This window comes from Coregonus clupeaformis, chromosome 11 (genome assembly GCF_020615455.1).
Source record: "Coregonus clupeaformis isolate EN_2021a chromosome 11, ASM2061545v1, whole genome shotgun sequence".
NCBI classification, from domain to species: domain Eukaryota; kingdom Metazoa; phylum Chordata; class Actinopteri; order Salmoniformes; family Salmonidae; genus Coregonus; species Coregonus clupeaformis.
The window spans coordinates 20,101,536-20,122,878 of record NC_059202.1 but is presented as its reverse complement, the minus strand read 5'-3'; the positions used below and the strand labels follow the sequence as shown (position 1 = coordinate 20,122,878).

Sequence of the window (21,343 nt, the reverse complement as noted above, 5' to 3'; positions counted from 1 at the left end):
TCCCATTGTGAGAAATGTTGTCAAACCGGTTATTACCGTTGCCGAACGCGCCCCCATGTTTGCTTAGTTGGTTAGCAGGGGAGTTATGAGATGGAACACCTATTTTGAGTGAATAAGGACGTTGTCCATATATGTCCTTGCATTCTTCCTCTGCACATCCACAAGACAATGTCTTTTTTAAATGGACCCCACCCATGTGGATACGAGTTGTGTGTGTTTGTCTGTGTCTCTTACATATTGTTTCAGTATGGTAGCTTTTGCACTGACCTCTTTCTTTTGTGTTGTCTTGTCTTTCAGAGTGCAAGGCGTGTTTCCACAGCAAATGTTTCCGGGCAGGCAAGGAGTGCCCGCGGTGCCAGCGCCTGGCAGAGAGGCGGGAGAGGATGGCACGCAAGAACATGGAGGAGCAGGAGGATAAGGAGGAGGACGAGGGAGGAGGGAGCTAGGACGACGGACTGAGAAACGAGGGAGGTGGGAGCTAGGACGACGGACTGAGAAACGAGGGAGGAGGGAGCTAGGACAACGGACTGAATAACGAGGAAGGAGGGAGCTAGGACGACGGACTGAATAACGAGGGAGGAGGGAGCTAGGACGACGGACTGAGAAACGAGGGAGGTGGGAGCTAGGACGACGGACTGAGAAACGAGGGAGGTGGGAGCTAGGACGACGGACTGAGAAACGAGGGAGCGAGGACTGGAAAAGAAAGAAGAAAAAACCAAGAGCACAACACGACAATGATTGTAGTGACTGACCCCCCTCCATTCATCCCTCCTTTGTCCCTCTTCTCCCTGGAAGCTTCTGGATAGTGGATGAGCTCTGATGCTTTTGATTGTTTTTCAGTAGCTTTAGCTTTAGTTTTAGCAAAATATTAGATTGTTTCCTTCACCTAAACTGACAGGATTCTTGCTTTTGTTTTTTGAATGCCTTGTCAATATGCTAAATGGCATATTATATTAATATATTGGCTACTTTTTCTGCTTGTATGGTTTGCTGCTCTGATTGCAGATATCATAGTATGATGTAGTCCTGCCATTTATGTGAACAAGTGATCACTTTAAATAGAACAAGGTAGGTAGAAGTACTGAAATCAACCACAACAAATAACAAAGAATCCCTTTAATTCAAGTACGTTTTACTCAAACCCATTTGATGCTATTATAGCCAAGTGCCTCCGCGACCAATGTTCTTGTAATGGCATAGCTGGCACCACTGGTTGTTCTAGAGGAGATGGAATGATAGGTCTGTGGAGGGAGTCTTTCAGTCAGTGTTGCACAGAGTTACAAATATTTTTAAGATGAGGCAGTGGAGGTGCCGTGTTCGTCCTGCTTTGTGTGCGTGTGTGTGCGTGTGTGTGTGTGCGTGTGTGTGAGAGAGATAATGTGTGCATTTACAAAAAAGTGAGTGGAAGTGTGTACTATGAAGTGAATGTGTGTGTGTGTGTGTGTGTGTGTGTGAGGGGTGTGTGTGTGTGTGTGTGTATATATGTCTACCTGCATCCGTGTGAAAAGGTTTTGCACCAGCCTAATCGGGCACTTAATATTTCATTTTCTGTGTCAAATATGAAGTGTGTTTTTTTTTTTGGTTGATTTATTCAATTTAATTGCACTGATCTGTCGGGTTGGGGAGGTGGCAAGGGGCGTTGCTGATGTTTATCTCACACAAAGCATATAGGGCTTTCACAGGTTATAGGGCTTTCACAGGTTATAGGGCTTTCACGGGTTATAGGGCTTTCACGGGTTATAGTACCTCTCTCACTTTAGCCTCATACGACCATCCTGATCTTGTGAGCTTACATTCTGTGTCGCTACACGGATTCAACTTGGGCCTCTGCTGTGTTCAGAGTGCCTTCATGGTTTTGCTGTATTCAGAGTGCCTTCATGGTTTTACTGTATTCAGAGGGCCTTCATGGTTTTGCTGTATTCAGAGTGCCTTCATGGTTTTACTGTATTCAGAGGGCCTTCATGGTTTTACTGTATTCAGAGGGCCTTCATGGTTTTACTGTATTCAGAGGGCCTTCATGGTTTTACTGTATTCAGAGGGCCTTCAAGGCTTTTGCTGTATTCAGAGGGCCTGGTGGGTTTTGCCCTATTCAGAGGACCTGGTGGGTTTTGCTGTATTCAGAGGGCCTTCAAGGGTTTTGCTGTATTTAGAGGACCTGGTGGGTTTTTCTGTACTCAGTGGGCCTGGTGGGTTTTGCTGTATTCAGAGGACCTGGTGGGTTTTGCTGTATTCAGTGGGCCTGGTGGGTTTTGCTGTATTCAGAGGACCTGGTGGGTTTTGCTGTACTCAGTGGGCCTGGTGGGTTTTGCTGTATTCAGTGGGCCTGGTGGGTTTTGCCCTATTCAGAGGACCTGGTGGGTTTTGCCCTATTCAGTGGGCCTGGTGGGTTTTGCTGTATTCAGTGGGCCTGGTGGGTTTTGCTGTACTCAGTGGGCCTGGTGGGTTTTGCTGTACTCAGAGGGCCTGGTGGGTTTTGCTGTATTCAGTGGGCCTGGTGGGTTTTGCTGTACTCAGTGGGCCTGGTGGGTTTTGCTGTACTCAGTGGGCCTGGTGGGTTTTGCTGTACTCAGTGGGCCTGGTGGGTTTTGCTGTACTCAGTGGGCCTGGTGGGTTTTGCTGTATTCAGAGGGCCTGGTGGGTTTTGCTGTATTCAGAGGGCCTGGTGGGTTTTGCCCTATTCAGAGGACCTGGTGGGTTTTGCTGTATTCAGAGGGCCTGGTGGGTTTTGCTGTATTCAGAGGACCTGGTGGGTTTTGCTGTATTCAGAGGGCCTGGTGGGTTTTGCTGTATTCAGAGGACCTGGTGGGTTTTGCTGTATTCAGTGGGCCTGGTGGGTTTACACACTGTGGAAACCTATCATCCAAGTTTCACCGTTAATGTTTATGATGACTGATGGAAAGAAGATATGGAACGGTGTTGATTGAAGAGTTTTGGGACGAATCTATTGTGTTTCTTCTGGTCGCTCTGGTTAGCGATCCCCTGACTGTCAAAGACGATGGTGTGTATGGGGATTGTGCACATTCACAAGACTATTGGTAATGCACAACATTTTGGCCTGGTTTTCCTGACAGATTAAAGCCGAGTCTCCGACTAAGAAGCTTTTACGATGGAGAATTTCCATTAGACATGCTTTCTGTTTCTGGGAAACTAGCCCGTAGATCACAGGACTGCATATAAACAGACTGGCTGGAAAAACAAACATCAAACCAGCATAGCGTTCGCCCTCATAAGACTCATAATTCGATGTTCCCTTCCCGATAGACTTACGTGTACGTTCTATTACCAACCAGGGGAGTATAACCTATTCATCTTAACATTTTAACAAGCCTGCTTTAAAATGAAACTCTATTAATATGATCGTCGCCCGGAAGGCGTCTGGGCCTGTGTTCACAAAGTCTCTCAGAGTAGGACTGCTGATCTAGGATCAGGACCCCCCCCGTCCCCCGTCCGTCCGTCCGTCCGTCCATGTAGTAGTATCCATTATGATCCGAAAGGCAGTCCTACTCCGAGACACATTGTGATCTCCAGTTGATTTTACTGATGGCCTCCCCCGACCCAAGCAGACTCCCGTCCTTATTAAATATACCACCGTTTTTCTATGTGTAGGGTGCCGTGGAGGTTTAAAGTAAACTACTGGAAGAAAATGCTATTGTTTTATTGTTTGTGTTTATGTACTGTTATATTATTCTAATATTATGATGACAATAAAAGACTGGTCAGACTGTTTCTACTGGTGCCGTTGCTTTTTTCCTGGGGGATTGTGGGATGGGATGGGCGGTTTGTACGGTGGCCCTTAGGGCCAAAGTAGCTTTGGGTTGCATCCCAATCTTCTTTCTCCTGAAGAGTGCGCTTGACTGGTTTATGGAAACTCCCTCTAGCCCGTGCCTTACACCGATCTAATGCTTTAAAACTTGTGTTGAGTAGTGAACGAGGCCACACATGAGGAGGAAGGAGAGATTATTGGGACGTAACCATGGCTTGATGTTTTTCTGCCAGAAGACACAATATTTTTATTTAGACAATGAAGCGAATGGAGTCAAGCAGAAGGCACGACAATTGTGTGAACTTATAGCTATTTTCCATTTTGTTATTTTCTAGCATCGCAGGCTGTTACCAGGCTTAAGTGTTAATTGAGCCCTGTGGGTAATGAGGACTGGAATAGCAAGGGCTGGTGTGAACACACACACAGAACACACAGAACACACACAGAACACACACAGAACACACACAGAACACAGCTCTTAACAGTCGAGTACTTTTTAGTTACTGTTCATGAAGAACGTGTATTCAGACCTCGGTGCTTCTAAACCTTCAGTGGGGTGTTATTCTTGGTGAACGTGGTATCGTTTCACTAATCTCCACAGGCATTTAGTTTATCAGATAAATAACATATTGACATGTGTAGTAAACCTACATGGACTATAGGGGGCATATTACATGGGGTGCAAAACTCGATTTTCCACATGACAAAAAATCAATACAAATTGAACAATTGTTCAGAGACTTATGGCACCCCCTGTACATTGGTCTAGCTCTTTTCACCCCCCCCCCCCTTCTACTTTCCTTCTCTCTCTGGGTGCATTTGTTTTAGCTCGTCCACTGGCCCGGGGTGATCGGAGATTTCACTTTTAGACCAATGGAAATCGCAAGCCAAAAACGAATGCACCCTTTCGGTCTCCCCAAGTCTCTCATTGGTTGACCCAGATGCACCACATGCAGATGATGACCATGGCGTAGCAGGAGATGAGGATGAGGTAGATACGGAAGAGCAGGAAGTCCAGTACATAGCCCACGTGGCACCACTGCTCCTGCAGCACGTCCTCCTTCTGCATCAACGTTAGGTGTGCGCGCAAGTCGCTCAGGTCCTGGCAGATCTGACGCAGTTCAGGCACAGAGGACACCCCCCCAGGACCTAGAAAAGAAAAGTGACGAGCGTAGATGCTTAGCCTATAGTGCTGAAACACTGCTGTTGGTCATCCAGACTGGATGCTCAATACCCAGTTGATCATGTTTGAGCAAGCACATGTTCACAATAACAGCATATTACCTACAAGGGTGTTAAAGCTTTCTGATAATATGCTGATTTGGTATGTGGCAGGGATTGGGCCAGTTCCCTGGTAACCCAGTCAATTTCAATTCCGGAAATGAATGGTAAGAACACTCCAATTGAAATAATGAACACTTTCAATCGTAAAGTATTTAAATTGACTTAGATGGAAGTAGATATGGAAATGAGGCCAGACTATTACTTTATAACAGTTTCATGTCGGCTAGTCAAATTTCCCCGTGAATGGCTCCTCACCAATGTTGCTTGTAGTGTGCTGGACAGGGGTGTGCACAGGGGTGGCTGGTGCAAGGACCCAGGGAGGGCTTGTGGAGTCTGGTCTGTCTGCCTTGTCATCCCGGGTGGATCCTCTGGAGGCCGTGGGTTTAACGAGCTCCTTGGGCCACTGGTAGCAGATCATACGGGCAACGTGCTTCAGGATGACCACACGGACCCAGTGGGGCACCTCGCGGTACTTCTTGGAGTTGGAATGGAGCACGTTGGTGATGATGACCGTCTCCAACAGGCTGATGACCATGAGGGCCAGACACACCGAAAAGTAAATACCTGAGAGGGGAGGATAGCAGGGACGCTACAGGGTTAGGTGGGTCAAATTCCCTTCCAATTCAGGAGATGAGATTGAGATGTGACATTCATTTTCAAAGAGGACTTCAGTTCACTCCCAGAAGTGTCTGAAGTGCAATAGAATTGACCCCAATTAGTAGGGAGGGACACCACAGGAGGTTGGTGGCACCTTAATTGGGGAGGATGGGCTCATGGTAATGGCTGGAGTGGAATCAGTGGAATGGTATCAAATACATGGTTTCTAAATGATGTGTTTGATGCCATTCCATTTACTCCTTTGCAGCCATTATTATGAGCCGTCCTCCCCTCAGCAGCCTCCACTGAGGGACAGTGTTTTGTTTATTTTGTTTCTCCGTATCTAACCCACAACACTTATCGCAGACCTCATTGCTTCGTATCTAACCCACAACACTTATCATAGACCTCATTGCTTCGTATCTAACCCACAACACTTATCATAGACCTCATTGCGCCGTATTTTTACATTTACATTTTTAGTAATTTAGCAGATGCTCTTATCCAGAGCCACTTACAGGAGCAATTAGGGTTAAGTGCCTTGCTCAAGGGCACATCGACATATTTTTCACCTAGTCGGCTCGGGGATTAGAACCAGCGACCTTTCGGTTACTGGCACAACGCTCTTAACCACTAAGCTACCTGCCGCCCGTATCTAACCCACAACACTTATCGTAGACCTCATTGCTCCGTATCTAACCCACAACACTTACCGTAGACCTCATTGCTCCATATCTAACCCACAACACTTACCGTAGACCTCATTGCTCCGTATCTAACCCACAACACTTACCGTAGACCTCATTGCTCCGTATCTAATCCACAACACTTACCGTAGACCTCATTGCTCCGTATCTAACCCACAACACTTACCGTAGACCTCATTGCTCTGTATCTACCACAACACTTATCGTAGACCTCATTGCTCCGTATCTAACCCACAACACTTATCATAGACCTCATTGCGCCGTATCTACCACAACACTTATTATAGACCTCATTGCTCCGTATCTAACCCACAACAATTATCATAGACCTCATTAGTCCGTGTTTAACCCACAACACTTATCATTGACCTCATTGCTCTGTGTCTAACCCACAACACTTATCATAGACCTCATTGCTCCGTATCTAACCCACAACACTTACCGTAGACCTCATTGCTCCATATCTAACCCACAACACTTACCGTAGACCTCATTGCTCCATATCTAACCCACAACACTTACCGTAGACCTCATTGCTCCGTATCTAACCCACAACACTTACCGTAGACCTCATTGCTCTGTATCTAACCCACAACACTTATCGTAGACCTCATTGCTCCATATCTACCACAACACTTATCGTAGACCTCATTGCGCCGTATCTACCACAACACTTATCATAGACCTCATTGCTCTGTGTCTAACCCACAACACTTATCATAGACCTCATTGCTCCGTATCTAACCCACAACACTTACCGTAGACCTCATTGCTCCATATCTAACCCACAACACTTACCGTAGACCTCATTGCTCCGTATCTAACCCACAACACTTACCGTAGACCTCATTGCTCTGTATCTAACCCACAACACTTATCGTGAGACCTCATTGCTCCATATCTACCACAACACTTATCGTAGACCTCATTGCGCCGTATCTACCACAACACTTATCATAGACCTCATTGCTCTGTGTCTAACCCACAACACTTATCATAGACCTCATTGCTCCGTATCTAACCCACAACACTTACCGTAGACCTCATTGCTCCATATCTAACCCACAACACTTACCGTAGACCTCATTGCTCCGTATCTAACCCACAACACTTACCGTAGACCTCATTGCTCCATATCTAACCCACAACACTTATCATAGACCTCATTGCTCCGTATCTAACCCACAACACTTATCATAGACCTCATTGCTCCGTGTCTAATAGGTAGACCAGGGGCCGTATCACACCGTATCCACCAAGCGTCTCGAAGTAGAAAATTGGTGGTAAGTGACATTTTACTCCTATTGTAAAAAAGGCTGTCCTCCTCCTCTCCTCTCTACCTAACTTCCCCTCACAGTCTCTTCAGTTTCCCTTAAGTCCCGTTAGTTTGGCTGCTCAGCCTACCTTAGTCATTCCTCACCCATCGTAGCCCTGCCATTCCCAACCAATCAGAGCACTTGGAAATGCGCATCTGGACACTGCCCCGCCTACTCAGGTCAGAGTGTTATCTTAGTTGGAAGGGAGAAGAAGACGTTTTATTGTCGACAGTAACACAAATGTCTGAATGTTGTGCATGCATTGAAATGTACGTTGCAGGGGGTTTATTGGTTTTTTTACATTCTGTGTAATAATAGGTAATTACCACTAATGACATAATGTTACTTTGATAAGTTTCAGCCATATGTTCCACTGTATGGCTGTCAGTATTCTTTAATGTTAGAGTTGCCAATGCTGCTTTGTGTATTGTTATCATATGTAGAATTATTCCGTACTGCCATAAGTGTTATTGCATTGGTTGCTCAAGTACTTTTGCAGAAGTGGTTTAATTGTTGTACTGGTAAACATAGTATTTTGCACGCACACGCTACCACAGCGTTTTCCATAGTGGCCTTTATTAAGGTGTTTTATTGCGCTGCCATGGCCAAGCTTCTAGAGTCATCCCAGACAGGTCTTGGAGCTTGCTCATGCGCAGAGTAATTTACGACCCTGTGGCGCACAAGGCTGGAGAGAGATGGTGCCATAAATCTTGATCCTTTGTCAATCCAAGTGATTCGTTTCTCTCTCTCTCCAAGAGGTGAATGTTTATGTTTATATGGATGCTGTGTCTATAGCCCTTTTATAGACGTGTTGTAAGTGTAATGCAATTTATTAATGTACATTTAAGTGATAATGCCCGAGAAGCCGGTGTTTGGAGGATATATTGGCAGGGGTGTTGTTAGGCCCGAGACAAGTCGAGGGCTGGCAAACCGTGCCAATATATCCTCCAAACACCGGCTTTGATGGCATTATCACTTTTATACAAAGGGTTACCAACATATTCAAATAATGATTTACATATTTTCATTAAAAACTGTATTTTTCTTAATTTATTCATACTATTTCATCCTTCCACAAGATATTGTCCCGACACAAATCTAGGGTTGCTACCCAAGCCGGCTGGTTGTTCAGTCTTTTTGTTTTGTATCTATGGAGGTGACCCAGTCGTTCTGTCTTTTTGTTTTGTATCTATGGACGTGACCCAGTCGTTCTGTCTTTTTGTTTTGTATCTATGGACGTGACCCAGTCGTTCTGTCTTTTTGTTTTGTATCTATGGAGGTGACCCAGTCGTTCTGTCTTTTTGTTTTGTATCTATGGACGTGACCCAGTCGTTCTGTCTTTTTGTTTTGTATCTATGGACGTGACCCAGTCGTTCTGTCTTTTTGTTTTGTATCTATGGACGCGACCCAGTCGTTCTGTCTTTTTGTTTTGTATCTATGGACGTGACCCAGTCGTTCGTTCTAAATGTTCCACTGCCATACTGGCTGGCAACGTTCTTATCCCTTGCTTGCTAGCTAGCCAACTATGGCTAATTTACAGTCACGTCAAAAAGTGCAGCCAGAATAACAGCAAAGTAGCTACATTTGCATTTGTTTAAGATGTTTTCTAGTGACATCTGTAACAATGAGCTAATGAGGCGCGATTTTGCCTGGCATAGAAGATGTGCTCACTCGTCAGGACACTGTTGTTCAGAGGAGCTAGCCAACAACACAGCTAAAACAATCACTTCAAACTGAAGCTGGAAAACTGCAAACTAGCTTCACTTCGTTTCATTTGACCTTATTTCTTTGTATATATCCATAAAAATGATGCCAGCTGATTCATGATTTCGACTGGCTGAGAAACGCTGCCTGCCTGTCTGTCTCGTCCCGACTCCCGACACATTCATTACTATGGGACAGCTGGAGATCGAATTTGAATATTGAAACAATGTTGCAAATGTCAGAGAGACAGACAGCAAGGTCTATACAAACATCCTCTGTTGAAAACTAAATGTTAGTCCAAAAGAAATGTGAGATAATTTCTAGCTTTTTATACTGGAGATCAAGTTTATAAATAGCCTGGCTGGGCTGATGAGACAGTGGATTGTGGAACAGACTAAATAGGCATTTTAACGTAATAGATTTAGCTGGTGGTAACTTGTGGAATAGACACCGGCTGGAATTCGGTTTTAACCAATCAGCATTCAGGATTAGACCCACCCGGTGTATAAAAATATATATTGCATAGTTATAACCCTTAACTAATATTGTTTGTATGTGTGCATATCTTTATCTTATAGAACCACAAAAATAAGATTCCAAGTCATTCGGATTACCAAAATCATATAAACATCCTCAAATGGAAACAGCTGTGTCTGCTTGTGTGTGTGCGTATGTATGTGTGTGTGTGTGTGGGTGTGTGTGTCTGTGGGTGTGTGTGGTGGTGACTATCAAGAGTACAGTGATGGACCTCATCATCATGTTCTAACCGGACAGCATTATAGTGGGCAGAACCAAACCAATCAGTTAGAAGTATATAATTGAAACTTGAAGTATATAGTGTGTGACGGCATTCACAGCCTACAGCTCAGACGCGTGAGGGCATACCAGCCAACTGTTTTTACATGGTCCTTCTAGCCGGATTTAGTGACCAACAGTTATTTTTTTACATGGTCCGTTATTTCTCCGGATTTAGCAACCAATAGTTTTTACACATAGTCTTATAGGTTAAAACAAAAGCTATGCATGAAACCTCTTTAGTCATACGAGTTCCACCTAGTTGACAGATATTTAGGAGACCTCATGAGTCAGTGGTTGCCGCAGGCGATTGCTTTGGAGTTATTGAAAGAATAAAGAATAAATAATCATATTTCTCTTTTGATTATTTCATTAACCTAAATCATGTTATTTCAAGTTTCCCTTTGGAGTGTAGTGTCTAAACAGTTTATGACTTTGCTGACGTTTGCAAATGATGTGTTAGAGGAAGTTGACTCAGCTTGCGGAAGCATCTGGAAAGCAATACTATAGGGGCCCCCTAAAACAGAGGAAGTCTGTTATGTGAAGGCCTGGGATTGGTTTATGGGAAAACCACCCATATCATGTTACAGATTATAAATACCATGGTTGGAACAAAGGACGGAGAGGAACAACATATTAAGAGATTGGGTCAGTTGTTCTCCAGATGTCTGCAGGAGTCTGTAAATTGACGCTGAAATCTTTGATGTAATAAACTATTATAATCAAGGACAGTGTCAGCGGATTTCTTGTCATCACAGCATAATTAGCATCGTTATTTCGATACCACAGAATGGCGACGAGGAAATTTGGGACGTGTTGCGTCTCTCCAGCGTTCCATTCATGAGCTACGAAGTGACTCCCGCTCAAGACGCCGGCACATAAGGTGAGATTTCTCACAATTTTGGGCGCTGGTCGGTTCGTTTGCTTATGTGGGTGTGTGCGCTGGGGAGATGTACCGTTTGAAAGACTTATGTGTGCACTTTGCCGTTATTTGCTGTGGGATAAGAATCCGTTCTAAATTTCTAAATTTGTTTGCGTTGGAAACAACGCAAACAGGGGGGAGTGTCTATAGGAATTGATAACACTGGGCACAGGGATATTTGGCTTGAATAAAATTGAAAAAGAATAGAATGAAGGAATAAGGCCAGGAACTAAGGAAAAATGTATACTAATTAGGACGTCGTTGATCTATGGAAGCCCTCAAACGAGGCGATCATTAGGATGGGCCGAAAATCCTGAAAACTCACTAGGTTGATTTTTAAGGTCAGTTCTGGGAACTGGAATTTGTGGTAGATACATTCGGTTGCAAGTTACCCCTCGACTTATAGTTGACGAGGTATATGTTCGATGTAACCTCTCATTGAATATCTGCAAACTCGAGGTAGCGGAAATTTAGGAAGGAACTATGAGAAATAAGGAACGACGGTAGCATGCTTTAGAGGACCGTAGGAACGGATGCATTCCTCTTGAATTGTGTGTGTGTGGGGGGAAAAAATAAAAGAAAAAATAAAGACGTCTCTGTTGTGTTTCAGCTGTGTGTCGACTCATGTTATGATAAGATTTATGTTAGAGATATATACGTATATATGTTTTGGTTGAGAACAGGGGTTTTAGTTTTTTGTAAGGAAATATGTTAGTTAAGATTAAAATCTTATGAGTCTCCATTAGTGAGAACGTTAATAATTGTTTAAAAAAACTATGAGCCCCCTGGGAGGAAGTTAAGGTTAAAATCTTATGAGTCTCTATAAAAAGAGAACGTTTAATAACTGTTAAAAGATTATGAGCCTACAGGGAGGATTTTAAGAGTGTATAGAGATGTTTTGTAATGGATAAGAAAATAACTATAAATCTGCAGATTAGGATGAGTGAAGTTAAGAAACTTCAAAGTAGGATTTGTGTTCTATGTTCTGTGTTGGTTTGGGTGTTTTGTTAAGTGTTACTGTTTGTCTATGTTGGAAATAACGGAGGGACAGCTGGTCTGTCTACTTTCTGTTGTTTAGCTTGGAGAGAGCTGCTTGGGAGCTCCTCTCACTCTGAAATTGCACTGGTGAATGAACTGCGCATGTGTGGGATTTTATGAGATTAGAGTTACGTAGAGCAAATATGCCACTCCCCTGCCTGCACTGAGCTGCTGTGACATGCAGACAGAGAAGGAGGGGGAGACTTACACACAAATAAAGTATTCTGTTTGTTAAATCGGCTGTTGCTTAACGATGAAACTATTTGATTGAGATCTATTGAATTTATAAATGAGAGATATGTTGACGGATTAAAAATAAATAAAAGAAAATGTTATTGCGATATTTATAATATTCCTGAGTTAAGCTGTTTGCTTATTTCTTAGCGCGAGTGTGAACATAGGTATGTCTAAAAGGGTATTGCATGGTTGAAATAACCCAGTGAGTGCATAAAATACTAAATTATTGTCTGTTCCTTTGTTCTTCTGTCATGTGAGAGACGAGAAGGAGGAGACAGAGAGAGAGAGAGAGAGAGAGGAGGTGCTGACCAGTGCGTCACGCGACAGTGTGTGCTGCCACAGATCAAGTACAATCAAGGCCAGTACTGTTCTGTTCACAAAACTTACCTTCCCATACAGGATATTGTGTGTGCCTAGCATATTTCATGTTGTGACAATTTGACCGGGACTTGGCAACAGACTGATCAATTGATGTAATTAAGAATTGCACATTGGAGTTTTTTGTGCATGGGTTGGTTTGATTTGAGTTGTGGAAAACCAGCACTGACATTATTCTGTAAAATTAAGGTAATTGGGTGATTATTAAGCAATTGGTTTGTGAGTGCTGTAGTGTTGCTGGATTACAGGTCTTTCTTTTTTGGATTGCTTTGAAGTTGACTACTTTCCTTTACATTTCCTGATCGGATGTGGTAAGATTGCCACTAATCAATAATTTGGTAAAATAAAATAAAAATAAAAAAATTAATTAATTAATAAAAATAAATACATATATTGATTAATTAATTAATTAATCAATCAAAAAAAAAGGGAGGGAAACATAAGCTACATAGTCTAAAGTATTTTGGGTTTACAAATTAATTGGTTTAAAATAATAATAATAATAAAATAATTCACAATAAAGGAGTATAGAAGAGTTGTTACAATGGGGAAAAAGGACATTGAAACTATGAAAGTAATTACTCCTGTTGATGTAGTAGAAAATAGTAATCCTCTAGTTAATGGTATTGCAAGGTTATCTGGAAAATTGAATAAATGTTGGCCTGACATTGAACAACCATGGCCAGTTAAAGGGACTCTTAACCCTGACGTCATCAACATAATGAAAGTGCTTGTGTCGATTTATAAGGCAGATCAAAAGAAGGGAAAAAAAAGGGAACAACGTAAAGAAAAGAGCCAAAGAGAGCTGGGTGTTCTTAAGCTGTTTGAAAATGAAGGACAAAAACTGATAAAAGATACCAAAGATAAAAGAAACAGAGGTATAGAGAAAATGGCAAAAGAGGTGAAGGTGACAGAAAAACTAATGGCAGAAGTCAATACACCTTTCTCACATACGGATTCAGCAAAAACACCCCCACCTTACGAGGAAGTAGTAGAGTTTGGGGACGTCTATCCTCAGCTTCCGGTGATCATCCAGGAGGGTGATTATTGCATCAGAGATGAAGATGAACGAATAATAGAGAGAGGAAAAGCAGAAACGACCATAAAGATGAATCCAAACTCCAAAAGTAAGAAGAAAACGAGATGTCTGGAAACTAAGGGTGGAGTGAGGTTCAGGAGGATGGAACTTGATGATGATGATGATGATGATGATCAGAGTGATTCAGAAGAGATCATGGGTGGATATGACCCTGTGATCAGACGGAGGTTGGCCAGAGCAGAAAGAAGGGGTGATGGAAGTTGGAAGGAGAAGAATACAAGAGATTCGATCTCTGATGAAAGTGAAGATGGAGATAGCGATGAAAATTTGGAGATTAAAGGTGCTTCATATTCAAGAGGATTTTATCCTACAATGATTAGCACAGAAGAAATAGAAAGAGATATAGACCGATGCGTATCATGCCTGGATAAGGCGAATAATTTAGAAGAAGTAAGAGAACTGGAAGAACAACTCAAGAAGCTGAAGATACAGAAGAAAAAACTGCTGAGAAAAGGATCCCAAGAATTGGAGAAGAGGTATACATTGAGGCCAAGGAAAGAGAGCACAAGTAAGAAGATGATGCCAGTGATAATTCGAGGACAGAACCTGGAGTATAAACCTTTGCAGAATACCGACATGTCAGATATACAGTGGGGAAAAAAAGTATTTAGTCAGCCACCAATTGTGCAAGTTCTCCCACTTAAAAAGATGAGAGAGGCCTGTAATTTTCATCATAGGTACACGTCAACTATGACAGACAAAATGAGAAAAAAAATCCAGAAAATCACATTGTAGGATTTTTAATGAATTTATTTGCAAATGATGGTGGAAAATAAGTATTTGGTCAATAACAAAAGTTTCTCAATACTTTGTTATATACCCTTTGTTGGCAATGACACAGGTCAAACGTTTTCTGTAAGTCTTCACAAGGTTTTCACACACTGTTGCTGGTATTTTGGCCCATTCCTCCATGCAGATCTCCTCTAGAGCAGTGATGTTTTGGGGCTGTCGCTGGGCAACACAGACTTTCAACTCCCCTCCAAAGATTTTCTATGGGGTTGAGATCAGGAGACTGGCTAGGCCACTCCAGGACCTTGAAATGCTTCTTACGAGCCACTCCTTCATTGCCCGGGCGGTGTGTTTGGGATCATTGTCATGCTGAAAGACCCAGCCACGTTTCATCTTCAATGCCCTTGCTGATGGAAGGAGGTTTTCACTCAAAATCTCACGATACATGGCCCCATTCATTCGTTCTGTTACACGGATCAGTCGTCCTGGTCCCTTTGCAGAAAAACAGCCCCAAAGCATGATGTTTCCACCCCCATACTTCACAGTAGGTATGGTGTTCTTTGGATGCAACTCAGCATTCTTTGTCCTCCAAACACGACGAGTTGAGTTTTTACCAAAAAGTTCTATTTTGGTTTCATCTGACCATATGACATTCTCCCAATCCTCTTCTGGATCATCCAAATGCACTCTAGCAAACTTCAGACAGGCCTGGACATTTACTGGCTTAAGCAGGCGGACACGTCTTGAACTGCAGGATTTGAGTCCCTGGCGGCGTAGTGTGTTACTGATGGTAGGCTTTGTTACTTTGGTCCCAGCTCTCTGCAGGTCATTCACTAGGTCCCCCCGTGTGGTTCTGGGATTTTTGCTCACCGTTCTTGTGATCATTTTGACCACACGGGGTGAGATCTTGCGTGGAGCCCCAGATCGAGGGAGATTATCAGTGGTCTTGTATGTCTTCCATTTCCTAATAATTGCTCCCACAGTTGATTTCTTCAAACCAAGCTGCTTACCTATTGCAGATTCAGTCTTCCCAGCCTGGTGCAGGTCTACAATTTTGTTTCTGGTGTCCTTTGTCAGCTATTTGGTCTTGGCCATAGTGGAGTTTGGAGTGTGACTGTTTGAGGTTGTGGACAGGTGTCTTTTATACTGATAACAAGTTCAAACAGATACCATTAATACAGGTAACGAGTGGAGGACAGAGGAGCCTCTTAAAGAAGAAGTTACAGGTCTGTGAGAGCCAGAAATATTGCTTGTTTGTAGGTGACCAAATACTTATTTTCCACCATAATTTGCAAATAATTCATAAAAAATCCTACTATGTGATTTTCTGGATTTTTTTTTCTCAATTTGTCTTTCATAGTTGACGTGTACCTATGATGAAAATTACAGCCCTCTCTCATCTTTTTAAGTGGGAGAACTTGCACAAATAGTGGCTGACTAAATACTTTTTTGCCCCACTGTACTTGAGAAGCTGCATACTCTTCAAGATGGAGCATATCCTTGGATTTCAAAATTGGAAGAAATTACGGTGGGAACACAGTCTGCCATAGGAGACATTAAGAGACTTTTGGCTAATCTCCTTGGGATTCCAGATATGTAAGACATTTTTCAGAGAGCTGGACTTAATAGATATGTGGGGACTGCGGTGAATGATCCTGAATTGTTGGCTGCAAGTAGAAATCGGCTGTGGAGAGCACTGAAAGATACGTTTCCAACAAATGTGCATCCTGACAACATTCTGATTGACCCACTAGGACAACAAGAAAATCCGAGAGCCTATGTGTCAAGAGTTCATCAAGTGTGGAGAAATATTACCGGAAATGATCCAGATGTGAGTCAAATTGAGCAGTCAATTTTGAGAGCTAAACTGCAGATGGGACTGCCCTCACCAGTAAGGAGCAAACTGGCAGAGGTGGTTGGACTTGGAAGCATTACAAAAGGTGTCTATACAGATCATATAGCCCATCAAGTGGATCTGTACAGGAAAAAGGAACACAACCAGAAAGAACAGGACCAAGAAACTCTCAGAAAACTCAATCAAATACAACTGGTGGAGAATAAGAAGGAGAAGAAACAAGCTTTGGTTATGCAGAACCAGTGTGCACCAAATCAACAATCACTGCCACAGCTTCAACCGGACCAGTTCCAACAGCAATTGTACCAGCCACTAATAGCGGTACCAGTTGTTTCATATCCACAGCCAGTCTCTGGACAGACACAGAATTGGAGAGGAAGAGGACGAGAAGGCTTAGGAAGAGGAAGAGGAGGAAGATTCAAGCCATACTTCCAGCAATCTTCAGAAGTGTGTTATAATTGTGGACAGGTTGGTCACTTTGCCCGTGAGTGTAATGGGCCAGGAGGAAACACCAGAAGGAATTTCAGAGGAAGATACAGGGGCCAGTCAAGATCATCTGGAGGACCGGTGAACCCTTATAGGGGCCCGGAGCAAGGATTCTAGGGGTGCCCAGAAGATCCGAAAGGGGGATGTCAGCTGGTAGCATCAGGACCGGAAAAAGATCCAACAATTGAGGTGAAAATAAACAAGCGACCATTGGAAGTGATGGCGGATAGCGGAGCTGCTTTTACCTGTGTTCGGCCTGAAGATGCTACACATCTCCCTATGTCCAATCAACTAATTACGACAATCGGATTTGAGGGAGTGAAACAGCTGATTCCTCTTACGGAACCAATTGAGCTCTGCTATAAAAATCAGAAAATTACAATACCCATACTGGTATCAGAACATATACCTATTGCATTGTTGGGAAGAGATGCATTGTGTAAGTTGAACTGTACAATAAAATGTACACCAGACGGCTGTCTGGTAGAAGTGCCAAAGGAAAAGGTTTACCAATTGTTGATGATGACAGAGATTGATTCTTCTACAGTATTCTGGATTGGAAATCTCAGTGAATTTTTTTTGAAGCAGGCTAAGATATGGGAGAAATGTATTGTGGCAAATATGCCAGATGCGAGGCTTCCAGAATATCCATTTCATTGTACGCTCAAGTATTTCAAGAATGCTGCCCAATCGAACTCAGAGGAATGGTTGAGTCATCAACCAAAGAATGTTCAACTCAGCTCATGTTGGATAATTTTAGGACCACAAGGAGCAGCTATGAAGATAAACACAGACGATTATCTGGATAAAGAATTTGAGATTGAGAAGAGTGTGCCACATGTGACCTTGTTGGTTTCTGAAGGCTATGAGCAGAAACAAATAGGAGAAATTATGACAGAAGCAGAGAAAGCTGTTTTCGTACCGATGAAAGAGAATTTGGGGATTTGGAGGAGTGAAGATCAGCGATTTCTCAAAATAATGATTTTGGCTCAAGGACAAGGAGAGCCATAAGCTGTACGGATGACACATTAATCTATTTGCAGTGTGAAGATGGATTCAGACCCTATGAAAGAGGAGATGTTGCAACAAGTTCCAGAATGTTAGTGGTCTCAACACAGTACCGAAATTGGACTTGTGAAATCAGCCCAACCGGTGAAAGTTGAACTTCGACCAGGAGCCAGACCTCCTTGGAAGAATCAGTATCCATTGAAAGATGAAGCAATCCAAGGGATTGAACCACAAATTGAAGGACTTTCGAAAGCAGGTGTTTTGAAGACAATAAAAAAATCCTCAGAGTAACAATCCTTTGTTGTTTTTGGAGAAACCATGAGGGGTTGATAGTAGCGCCTCTAGACCTATTAGGTCTGATGATTCAGGAAGCACATGGGTTAGCTCATGTTGCAAGGGGGAAGGTTAGGAGAAAGATCACAAAGGAGTATGGTTTCTGGGCACCATATTTGCTTGAACAGGTTGACTATGACATAGGCAGGTGCACAATCTGTCTGAAAAATAATGTTCGCAGGGGTGTGACTGTTATTCTTGGTTACATTCCTAAACCAAGAGGTGCATAGGATGTCCAACTAAGCTAATATATGCTCAATCGGTTGCCAAGTTCTTGTGTAAAGAAGTCATAAGCATATCCTCAAATTAGTGGGAGAGAGTTTTGTGGATAAATCAGTGAAATGGTTTTTGAAAAAATTGGGGAAAAAGTCAGACAAAAAAAGTTAGGAAAAATAGGGTTGAAGTAACTCTAGGAAAGTCAGCTCAGCTTCCATGCCAGTGCACGAGAGAGAACAGTGGTGAAGGGAAATTTAGAGTTCAGTGGGAAGATAGATATGGCAGGAGTTTAGATCTGTTAGGAGCAGTTGCATTGAGAAAGTATGCGTTGCTGAATGATAAGAGAAGACTGAAGATTGAGGGTGATTGCAGTCTCTATGTGTACAATTCCCAGCAGGAGGATCAAGGTGATTATACATTTATTTTTTATAATCCACAGTTTGAAAGTGAGGGATTAGAGTTGGGACTGAGAGTTAATGTAGTGACACTAGTGGTGATAGATGGAAATACAAGTAAAGAGCTCAAAAGCTGTAGGGAAAATAGATGAATCAACAACAATGACATCAACACTTCAGCCTATTACAACAACAGTGAGAAGCAATTCAACTCTTTCAACATTGACAGTTATTAAAGCTATAAATGTATCACATTTGATTACAATGGAGCATCAGAAAATCGCTCCAACACCAATTTTAGAAGAAAAGACTGTCATTAGGGTTAGGATGGGTGGTACAGCTCATCTTCCTTGTAGATGTGAGAGAAGGAATAGGGGAGGTGACATTCCTCCTATGTGGAGAGATAATTATGGAGAAGAAGTGTTGTTATCAGGACCAGAAGTAGAAGCTGTTTCATCTAGTCAAAGGAAGTATATTTTGTACAACGATATGAAGTGGAAGAGGGTTATGAGTGATTGCTCAGTTATTTTGAGTAATGTTACATGGGAAAATCAGGGAGAATATATGTGTACTTATTTAGAGCCAGCGTTAAAATTTGTTCCGGTTAAGAATTATTGGTTAAAAGGCTATGTAACTCGTAAGGTGACGCATATGTAGAGGGGATTCAAATACTCAAACATGGACAATATGAATGGACTGGAGGAAGTGGAACAAGGAAGGTGTGGAAATGTTCAGATTCCATCATCGACGTTGCATTGAAAGTCGACACTGCTGAGGAGATGCAGTGTAGTGGACTACATTCCAGTGTCTGCAATGATATATAGACATACTTGCATGTGTAATACATAATTTGTGTCATATTCTTTCTGTATTCATTTTTGAAGAATGATGTTTTCTGTTGTTGGGTACATGTGGGGACCTCAGATGTTTTTGTTTATTTCGTGGATGCTTAGGGATATTGGGTCAAGGCAGGGACAGAGAGAATCCACAGGAAGGTCCGATGGGTCGACCAGCCTGAATGTGGACATTTTTTATTGTATTTTGTTTTCTGAGGCTTTCATGTGTATTCAATTGCATCTTAGTTTAAAATGCATTGATAAAGATTTATGAATTGATCTGGAGTACTTAGGTGGTCGCCTGGGGCAGAGGGGCCGTGAGAGAATTTTACTGTCTTGATTGATTGATGGATATTTGGAAAGAAAGCTGCCAGACAGGTTTTTCGCTCTCACACTCCATAAAGATTTGTTCATATTTCATAGAAATTTATTTACACTCCATAGAAAAATGTGTTTACTCTCCATAAATTTTGGTTTATTGCTAAAGTTACTCAATAAGAAAAATTGTTATTTGTCATAATCCTATTATTTTTGTTTTCGAATAGTCTCGAAGGGGGGAAATATGTAGTGTCTAAACAGTTTATGACTTTGCTGACGTTTGCAAATGGTGTGTTAGAGGAAGTTGACTCAGCTTGCGGAAGCATCTGGAAAGCAATACTATAGGGGCCCCCTAAAACAGAGGAAGTCTGTTATGTGAAGGCCTGGGATTGGTTTATGGGAAAACCACCCATATCATGTTACAGATTATAAATACCATGGTTGGAACAAAGGACGGAGAGGAACAACATATTAGAGATTGGGTCAGTTGTTCTCCAGATGTCTGCAGGAGTCTTTTTATTTTAATTTTTATTTTTTTGGGGGGGATGGATCAGCTTAATATTGCAGATAGATTGTATCTTCTATCAATGTAATTGTCTGCATCACTTCCAATCCCCCATGTTTTTTATATATATACTCCCCTTTATTACTTTTCAACCCCGCCATCCTTTCCCTACTTGGAGTAAATTAATGAACAACAATGCCCAGGCCTCTACTTCCGGTCTATACTTACTACATCTATACTCTACACCTTATGGACACAGTTAATTTTACAATAATTCTATTATATATATATATATATATATATATATATATTATATTTTTTTTTGCTCCTGAACTTCTTCTATTCTCAACCTCTCCGATCATTTTCATGATGTCCATCCGGTTTGCTTCTATATGCCATATCTTTCTAACTGTGCTCTTTCCCAAAAGCTCCCAACATACAACCTATATACTTATTATGGACACAGTATGCTTACATTATTAGCTATCTTTGTTATTATTTGTTGTTATTTGTTATTAGTCCCATCCTTCAACTCTATTCAATACCTCCCATCTATCTCTTAACACCATCCATATAGGATTTTATTTGCCATATATATTTCAACCGTACTGTGATGTTTTACAAAAGTTCTGAACCTTTCTATTCTCATTGCTTCTACAGATTGTGAATTAAAAATAAACATTTTTGCTAAAAGTATTATTATATTATTGATCGATTGACTATGACTTTTCAGATCACCCAGTAATGCTATCTGCAAGGTTAGCTCCAGGTAAATATTGCAATCCTTTAGCCATTCCTGGACCTGTGTCCAAAAACAAGCTA

At 42.1% G+C, this 21,343-nt stretch overlaps 2 protein-coding genes across 4 annotated transcripts in view; one reads left to right on the top strand and one right to left on the bottom strand.

Moving 5' to 3' along the window:
* LOC121576505 (run domain Beclin-1-interacting and cysteine-rich domain-containing protein) overlaps positions 1–3,726 on the top strand; it is a 58,105-nt gene extending 54,379 nt beyond the window's left edge. For 2 of the 3 annotated variants that reach the window (XM_041889693.2, XM_041889692.2), the window contains one exon: positions 298–3,726. In XM_041889693.2, coding sequence (XP_041745627.1) covers positions 298–446 — 149 coding nt within the window. In that variant the 3' untranslated portion in view covers positions 447–3,726. The remainder of the gene's footprint in view (positions 1–297) is intronic. The other variant, XR_006002490.2, reaches the window with a different exon arrangement.
* Positions 3,727–4,590: 864 nt separating this feature from the next.
* Positions 4,591–21,343, bottom strand: part of LOC121577433 (5-hydroxytryptamine receptor 3A) — a 44,783-nt gene continuing 28,030 nt past the window's right edge. Inside the window, 2 exon segments of the mRNA XM_045223378.1 lie at positions 4,591–4,912; positions 5,303–5,611. Coding sequence (XP_045079313.1) covers positions 4,689–4,912; positions 5,303–5,611 — 533 coding nt within the window. The 3' untranslated portion in view covers positions 4,591–4,688.